This window comes from Corvus brachyrhynchos, unplaced genomic scaffold (genome assembly GCF_000691975.1).
Source record: "Corvus brachyrhynchos isolate BGI_N302 unplaced genomic scaffold, ASM69197v1 scaffold137, whole genome shotgun sequence".
NCBI lineage: Eukaryota > Metazoa > Chordata > Aves > Passeriformes > Corvidae > Corvus > Corvus brachyrhynchos.
The window spans coordinates 285,220-294,181 of NW_008238830.1; the positions used below are offsets into that span (position 1 = coordinate 285,220).

Sequence of the window (8,962 nt, forward strand, 5' to 3'; positions counted from 1 at the left end):
CTCCCCCGCCCCCGGGCCCCGGCCCCCCGCCCACCGCAGCGGCTTCCGACCCAACAGGCAGCTGGCCAACATCGTGGAGAGCATCCGCCAGCTGGGGCTGCGGGGCGGCCTGGGGCCCGAGCTGGAGCCGGGCACCCCCCTGTGCCCCCAGCACGACGAGCGCCTGAAGCTGTTCTGCGAGGAGGACGAGGAGCCCATCTGCGTGGTGTGCCGGGAGTCCCTGCAGCACCGCCCGCACACCGTCTACCCCATCGAGGAGGCGGCGCACGTGTACAAGGTAGGGCACGGTGGCGCACCGGGGGTCCCCGTCCTGCCCCGAGGCACTCTGGCACGGGGGCGTGCGGCCACCGGGACCCCAGCATGCCCAGTGGCACCGCTGGCAGAACAGAGAAGGGGTGGCACAGACGGTGACGCCCCCCCAGCCGCCCTCGCTGCAGGGATAAGGCTGAACCCGCCTTGTCTCCCAAACTGTCGATGGACCCAGGCTCACCCTGTCCACCCAGTTCAGGGAGGCAGCCTGGCTCCCTGCCCATTCACAACCCCTGGAGAAGCTGAGCCGCTGGGTCCCTGAGGACGTTTTGCCTCGGTGGAGGGATGCTGGCACCCAAACCCCACATCCCAGCAGTGATCCTGGAAGTACCACCATCCACCCTTCATCCCAGCGTTGAAGGAGGGCTGTCACTTTGCACTCCAGAACCTTAATAGTGAGGAAAAACATAGGGTAGACCTGAGGAGCACGGGGAGGGTTAATGCTGCGAGCAGAATGAAGAGCGCAGCTGCTTGGTTCGGGTGCCAGTGCTGGCACCGCCTGGCACCGGGTCACTGTCTCCCCCCAGGCAGAGGGGACCCAGCCAACCTGCAGTGCTGGGTGGGGTGAGCTGAGCCCATTTTTCCTCTTCCCAGGTCAAACTCCAGAAATCCCTGGAGAATCTTTCAAAGGAAGTGGAGGAGGTGAAGAAGCGTGAGTCAGCAGAAAGGATGAAAACCCAGGAGTGCAAGGCAGGTGCCTGTCTTAATTCTTAAAGAATGAGCTTCAGAGATATCAGGATTTTTAAAAAAACACCCTGAATGGTCTTGTCTGGGAACACAGATTTGTCATAGTCTCCAGGCTTGGACATGTCCCCGTGTCCTGCTGTCACATGTAGGAGCAATGCTGGAAGCCAGGCTCAGTAACTATGTGTGGCTCCATAAAAAGGTTTGCAAGGAGCAGCATGCCAGATTCCCTGGAATCATGAGGACTTTGTGCTGGTTAAACAAGGAGACATGGGCTATTTTTTATTGCCCTTTGTTTTACAACATGTGCTTGAGTTCCAAGTCAGGCATGAGCTGTGTGGTGAGCTCTGCTCCACAACAACAGGAACCAGAAGTGTTTTCATAAGAAAAAAAAAAAGCTGAATTACTGCACCTCTGCCCGACTCCAGACAGTTCTGGGAAGAGCAGATGCCAGCAAACAGCTGCGTTTCAAGTCCCTTGGGGTGAAAGCTGGAAAGTGAAAGTTACTGTAGAAAAGGAAATTAAACTGCTGGATGAGTTATCCAGCCCTGAATGTGAGCTGATGGTTAATCAGCTCTGGCAGGGAAAACAGGCTTCTCTGAACTCCCCTAGTTTTTGCTCAGCTCTCTTGCCTGTGGCAGTCCAGGCAAGTGGTGTTGGGTTTTGAGGAAGTCCCTGTGAGCCCTCTGTCCCCCCTGGGGCTGGGATGGGGCTGGGGATAGAGACTGTGAGAGCTGTGTCACTGTCCCCCCATCTGCCTGAGTCAAGGCTCAGGGCCGTGGCTCAGCTGCCTCCAGCTTCCTCTGGTTGTGCTTTTAGAGCAAAAAGAGCAAGAAGTCCCTTGTGGATAGTGGGGGGAAGAGGCTATTCTGGCTTATCAAGTCTTCATGACTCAGATCCAAGGAGTGATGTACTTGGATGGAAAAAAAATGAAGTTCAATTTCCTGTCCTTCATCTTCTTTGTTCTGAGGTTTCCTGGCCCAAGCTCACCGCAGCGTGTCTTTCTGCAGCTCCAGGTTTCCAGCTAGTTTTTAGGGATGAGGTGAAAAACCCTAAAGCACTGGCAGAGCCTGCCTATTGCTGGCTCTTCACCTTATAGTGAGACCCAGGGAGCCCTCCACAGCCCTGGGGCTTCTTTACATGGCAGAGAGAGGAGAAGAGGGAACTGTTTTAAACTAAAAGAGGAGAGATTTGGATTAGAGATAAGGAAGAATTTCCTCCCTGTGAGGGTGGTGAGGCCCTGGCACAGGTTGTCCAGAGAAGCTGTGGCTGCCCCATCCCTACAAGTGTCCAGGGCCAGGTTGGATGAGGCTTGGAGCAGCCTGATCTAGTGGAAGGTGTCCCTGCCCATGGCAGGGGTGGAAGCAGATGGTCTTTAAGGTCCCTTCCAACTGAAACCACTCCATGATTTTATGGTTTTTCCACCTCTTGCCCTTTACTGGGGTTTTTCCCAGCATTTTCCATCTGCACAAGCAGTGAATTAGCCTGGATTTGGCTGGAGGTATGAGTTGTAATAAAAACCTACCCCGACACCTGAGGTCACTTCCTTGCAGCCCAACACACCCCAGACGTCTGGGGTCCAGCTGAGCAGAAATGCCCTAGGCAAAGTCCTGCTGCTGGTAAACTGAGGATGTGAAGCAGGAACTCCAGTGAGGTGGAAGCACAAGTTTGCCTCCAGCTGGTTTTTAAATTCATGCACTTATCACAAAAATGCAGTGTTTTCCCAGGGCCTGATGCTGGGCATGGATGCTGGAGCATCCGGCTCTGTCTCGGCTGCCTGGGTAATGTTCACCCCACGAATCTTCTTATCCCAAGGAGACAGTGAAGAAAAAGCGGGAGAGGATTGTAAGTGAGTTTGGGAAGCTGCATCGGCTGCTGGCTGATGAGGAGAAGCTCCTGCTCCAGAAGCTGGAGGAGGAGGAGAAGCAGATTCTGCTGCTGATCAATGAAAACCTGGCCAGGCTGGTGGAGGAGAAGTGCTTGCTGGAGGAGCTGATCCTGGAGATAAAGGAGAAGAGCCAGCAGCCAGCTGATGGGCTGCTCAAGGTCAGGCTTTGCCACCAGCACCACTAACTCAGCCCCAGTGCCTTTGTCACCTGGGTGGGTGCTTGGCCCAGACAAACCTAGAATCATTTTTGTTATCTTCTAGGACATGAAAAGCATCCTGAGCAGGTGGGTGATTTTTGCTGGTAGGTGCCTTGATTACTCCTGGCAGGTACCCATGGTTATTTCTGGCAGGCACCATGGCTGTTCCTCCTACTGTCCTCCAGGCTGCCTCCAGGCTCTGAGGCAGATGTTTGTGTCTGTTCCATCCCGTCCTCCCTGCCCAGCATCTGCTTTGGTCCTCCTGGGATAGACACAGGAGGGACAGAGACAATCCCTCAGAGGATCCATCCTCTTTCACAAGGGACTCAGAGCCAAGGTCTTGCCTGGCTTGTGACATGAGAGATGTGTCCCCTCCTAAGGGATGTGCTGCCCAGTGGCTTTGCTCCTTCCTTCCCCAGGCCTGGTACTCCTGCTCCCTGTATTGTTTAACTCTGATCTCACTTGGGTTACCAATATGCGAGTAATTATCCCTAGTGCTCTTCCCAGCCAGAGCTCCAGGGAGGCGATGGATCTATGGAGCCAACAAAAGGGCATTAACTCCACTCCCCAGAAGAGAGGGGCCATGGTGCAGGCTCTGGATACAGCCCATGGACATCCCTCTCTTCTCAGGTGTGAAGGGGTAAAGTTCCAATCCCCCCAGGCTGTGTCTGTGACCCTGAAGGAAAACTACAGCATTCCTGAGCGCTGCCTGGGTATGAGGGACATGCTGAAGAAGTTCAAAGGTAAGGGGGCTGCTTTTGTGCCAGCTCCTGGCACATTTGGGCTCTGGTTTCCCCCAGTACCCTGGGGCACAGGGAGGTTTTTCCAACAAGCTTTGTCCAGCTGCTCCCAGTTTGTGCACAGGCTGGTTTCATGGTGGGAAGACCTTTGTTGTGGTCTTGGATGGATTGTGAGGGGACCCTGAAGCCCAGGATGTCCCTCAGGGGTTTCAAGCACCGTGTTGTCCATGACCTTTTGCTTTCAGTGTTGGCTCTTTCTGAAGCTGCCCTCATTCTGCCCTGGCTCTGCAGCTGGACACCAAATATTTTGATGTGGCTGATTTTCTATATTGCACTTCCCCACTGCCAGGCAGCACTGGGAGCTGTGAAGAACCACGAGCAAATAATGGTGGGAGGCAGGATGGTTTGGGAGAGCCCAGCATCCAGGTCACAGGCACCTGCTTGTGTCCGTGCCTGCAGATGCCTGAAGCCTTGTCCATCCTTCCACCCTTCTCTCTCTCCAGTGGACGTGATTCTGGACCCAGAGACGGCGCACCCAGACCTCACTGTGTCCGAGGACCTCAAGAGTGTCCGGCGCGGGAGCAAGAAGCTGCTTCTGTCCCTCTTTGACAACCCCAAGAGATTTGGCACCACCCCGGTGGTGCTGGGCCGCCCGGGCTTCTCCTCGGGCCGCCACTACTGGGAGGTGCAGGTGGGAGACAAGCCCGAGTGGGGCCTGGGGCTGTGCCGGGAGGCTGCTGGCCGCAAAGGCACTGTCCTCTTCTCCCCCAACAATGGCTACTGGGTGCTGCGGCTGCAAAACGGGGGTACCTACGAGGCTCTGACCGTCCCTGTGTCCCCCCTGACCCTGAGTGTGAGACCCCGGCGCGTCGGGATCTTCCTGGACTACGAGGCGGGAGAAGTCTCCTTCTACAGCGTAAGCGACCGCTCCCACATTTACACCTTCACTGACAAGTTCTCGGGCAATCTCCGGCCTCTCTTTTTCCTGGGTGCCTTTTTGGGGGGCAGAAATGCAGAACCCTTGGTGATCTCCTGGGTCAGGGACCCCCAGGGGACTGGATGCATCATCCTGTGACAGTGGCTGCCCTGGTTTGTCACTGGTGGGCAGAGACCTGGGAGCCCAACCAGCTTCTCCCTGTGAGTGGGGCAGCAGTAGGGAAACACCTCAGTGCCTTGGTGAGTGTCCTGGCAGGATTCTCACATGGTCCTGGCTGCTGGGGTGCCCTGCCACGTGTGATAACCACCACGTGCCACATGTTGGGAAGGCACTTTGCAGCAGGGATGTGCCATAACCCTCTGTGCCACTGACGGGGACAGGGGAGTCCCCTGGTCACTGATGCCCTGATGCTCATCTCACAGGCTGCTGGGGAAGGGTATGTGCTCAACCTGCCGTGTAGTGCTGACTTTGGTGTGAATTGTGCTGGAATAAGGCAATAAAGGCTTGATTTGGGGAGCCTTGTGTTGTTAATGGTGTGCATTTGTGGTGCTGCTACTCCAAAACATCTCAGAAGGCAAAGGGTGCTGCTGGACCTGGTCCTCTCCAGCCCAGAGAGGGTCCTTGAGAGATCCCACTGTGCTGTCCATGGGACACAGCAGCACCCTCCAGGCAGGGATTTGGGAGTGGCTGGGGGCGGCTTCACTCCAGCCTTGTGGTGCTGGGGCCTGGGGTGAAGAGAGAGGACGTCTCTGTGGGTGTGGGTGTTCCCTGGACTGCTCTCTCTGGTGCCCTGGTCAGAAGATCCCCTCCAGGTCTGGCAGCTCCAGCCCCTCCACCCCCCCTTCAAAACCCCGTGGGTGGGAAACCTCCAAGAGTGGGGAACTGCCCTCCACAGGGCATGGGTACTTCAGGGCTGCAAGGGAAACCAGGGAAAGAAAAATAGCCCAGACTCTGTCTCCAAAGTTCACCTTTCGTCTCTCCATCCCCTGAGACATCCCTTCTCCTCCAGGCTGTCTTGCTGCCCCAAGGCTCTTGCCTTGAGCGGGCTGCCAGTGTGTCACTGGAGGAAAAGCTCATCTGAACCTCAGTGGGGCCATGGTCCCTTTGCACAGGATCAGGAGGCAGGAGACACTGCCCTGGGGGGCCACCAGCCCTGGAATACCAGCTGGAGTGGCTGTGCATCATGTCTTTCAGACAGAAATCAAGAAGCTGCTCAATTTGAAGTCTGATTCAATTCAAATAAAATGAGATTTGGTAAACACAGTCTGAAATGCTCAGCACAGTTTATCGGAGTCCTGGACTGGTTTGGGTTGGAAGGGACCTCAGAGCTCATCTCATTCCACCCCTGCCATGGGCAGGGACACCTTCCACTGTCCCAGGCTGCTCCAAGCCCCAATGTCCAACCTGGCCTTGGACACTTCCAGGGATCCAGAGGCAGCCACAGCTGCTCTGGGCACCCTGTGCCAGGGCCTCCGCACCCTCACAGGAAAGAATTTCTTCTCATATCCCATCTAACCCTGCCCTCTGGCCGTGGGAAGCCATTCCCCCTTGTCCTGTCACTTCAGGCCCTTGTAAATTGTCTCTCGCCGATTCTCTGGGGATATCCTGGATGGTGCTTTAGGAGTCTTCTAGTGAAAAATTAGCTGGACTGGGAGAGCAGTTCCTCTTGGCTGAGTTTTGCTGTGTTTTGGGGAGTCCCACACTCCTTCAGGATCTTTCTTTTGGAGGCTGCACAACAGAGAGAACAGACCAGTGAGACAAGCTCAGTCACAGCTTTGCCATGTCCCAGGAAGGAGAAGGGTGATGGGTCTCAGTGGGTCCTGCAGTGCACTGACACCCTGGAGGTATCACATGGAGATTGTGACCCTACATCCGCTCCATGGGGAGGGGGTTTATGGAGCCTGAGGAGATAAGGAAGAACATGACCTTTGATGCCTTGACAAAGGGCTGAAAACAGAGGCAGTTGGTGGGGGGAGTGGTGAGGACAGCCACGGAAACCTTTTGTGCAGTGAAGGAACCAGGGTAAATGTCACTGAACCAGGGGTGGTAGGAGGTGATGGAATAGAAACTGTCCAGAGCAACCTGGCCCTAGCAGGTGACAGACAAGTGGCACTTGTTGCAGTGCTGGGGGGGTAAAGGGTTTCCAGAAGAAGCAGAAGGAAGTGCAACAATTCAGAGACCTTGCAAATGGGGGAAGAAATGAATGAGCAGAAAGGATGTGAACTCACCCCAGTGCAGGATCTGAAGTGTTTCTAGAAGTCATGAATCTGCCTTTCCTGGGAAGGACAGTGGAGGTCAAAAGTATGAGATAGCTCTGAGTAGGCTCCCAGATTTTCCATCTGGTGGACTCTGCATCACCTGCTACTAAGGAACTGCTTGGGGCAAATACCAGTCTGCCCTCTGATGCCCAGACTGGTTGGCAGTGGGGAGCTAGAGAGCAGCTGGGAGCACTGGGACCTGGCTTTGGGAGCTCCCTGCTACCTTGAAACTGATCCTGCGGTGTTTTGCATCAGGATTTCTGTCTAAGTCACGGCAAGTGGAGTTTGTCCCTGTCCTCAGTGGCAATGCTCTGGCCTCCACACAGACCCTGTCCTGCAAGGACCAGATCCTGCTCAGCCTCATCCAGAGGAATGGCTGCACAGCACAGCAGAAAATCATAGAATCATGGAATTGTTCAGGTTGGAAAACACCTCTAAGGTCATCGAATCCAACTATTACCCCAGCCAAAGACTGTTCTGTTCAAGGCGTGTGGTTTGGCTGAAGGAAGAAATCCCTTGGGATTCCACATCTGGCAGAGTGACCATGGATTGGGTGTTACTGTTTTTCTGAGCAATCAGTAGATTAAAGTAACATTTTTGGGCTCCTGAGGCAGTTTGGCCACTCCGAGGCACTGGCAGTGTCCCCTGTTAAGATTCAGCACAGTTAACAGAGCTGCAGATTTAGAAATGTGCTTTCTCAGAAATGTTGCATCTTTCCCTTCTAGAAGAAAATGCTTCGTCATCTCAGGGGGATATGAGTCACTGTCTGTGTCTTTCTAAGAACTCAGCAGAACTCCTTTGGGTCCTTGTGGCCACTTCTGCCTTTTGTTGGCTGTCAAAGGGAAGGTGACAGCCAGGCACAATTTCTTCTGTAATACTTCTGTGTCTTCCTTAGCCCTGGAAGTCTGGGATATCTCACCACTTTAGGAAAACACTACTTTTGTATGCAGCATACAAACCCATCCCCTTTTACATTATATTTTTGGGTTCTGGCCCCTCAGAAGTGACACACCCCCTGCTCGTGGTGTCTCTGGGAAGAGCCGTTCTGGATGCGGGACTGAGCCTCCCCTCCCTGTGGCAAACCAGGGCCCTGGGATGGGGAGGAAGGCATGGAATTGGCACTTCTGGGTGCACAAACATATCTAATTCCTCTCTGAAAAGTGGAGATGTAAAAGCTCAGACCATGAACCTTGACTGGCTTCAATCCACATCCTCATCAGCACAGTCCAGCTGCTCCTTCTGTGAGGTGCTGGACTCCAGCCTCCAACTCCTCTGACATTTGTTGTGCCTCAAAATGCCTACAGACACACTAGAGTGATGTAAACAGCGAATATAGAGAGATGTGCACATATATTATAATAATGATATTCTTATCATAGTAATGATTGAATTTTTGTTCACAGCTAAGCTTGCCCAGGACTTTTGTCAAAATAAATAAGAAACCAAAAAAACAAAAAAAAAACAACCCCCAAAAACCAAAAAAATAATTATTTTTATATACCTTGTACAAAACATTCAGTAAATATCACACTCTGGTTTCAGGATGACTAGTCTACAAATTCTGAAACCCTTGACAGCATTGTTCTTGTTTTGATCTGAATCCAGAGAAAACTCCCCAGAAAACCACCCTCCTCTTGGTCCCAGCCCCACTTTCCTCTTCATCTGCTGCCTTGGGCTTTAGGGTCCTTTCCAGCTCAGCATATTCTGTGATTCTGGTGTCCACCTGCTTGAGCACCTGTCTCGGTTTTGAAAGACAGGTGTCTGCTAAGGAAGGCAGAGGCCCCCCTTGAAGTGGCAGATATAACCCTTTTTCCCTCCAAGTTATTATATTTTGAAATCAAGAGCCTTTAGGCGAAGATGTGGGAAATAGGAATAACAGTTCTTTACTCTATATATATATGTATATAACCAGTCAAACAAAACAACAACAACTATGGCAGTAACAGCAA

At 53.4% G+C, this 8,962-nt stretch overlaps 1 protein-coding gene across 1 annotated transcript; it reads left to right on the plus strand.

The window, feature by feature from the left end:
• Positions 1 to 4: 4 nt before the first annotated feature.
• On the plus strand, positions 5 to 5,272 carry TRIM50 (tripartite motif containing 50; the record flags this gene model as incomplete). The annotated part of the gene is made up of 6 exons (XM_017738115.1): positions 5 to 277; positions 904 to 999; positions 2,809 to 3,039; positions 3,143 to 3,165; positions 3,709 to 3,821; positions 4,322 to 5,272. Coding segments are annotated over 6 exons (1,308 nt in total), but the record flags the coding sequence as incomplete, so codon positions are not given.
• Between the last annotated feature and the right edge of the window lie 3,690 nt (positions 5,273 to 8,962).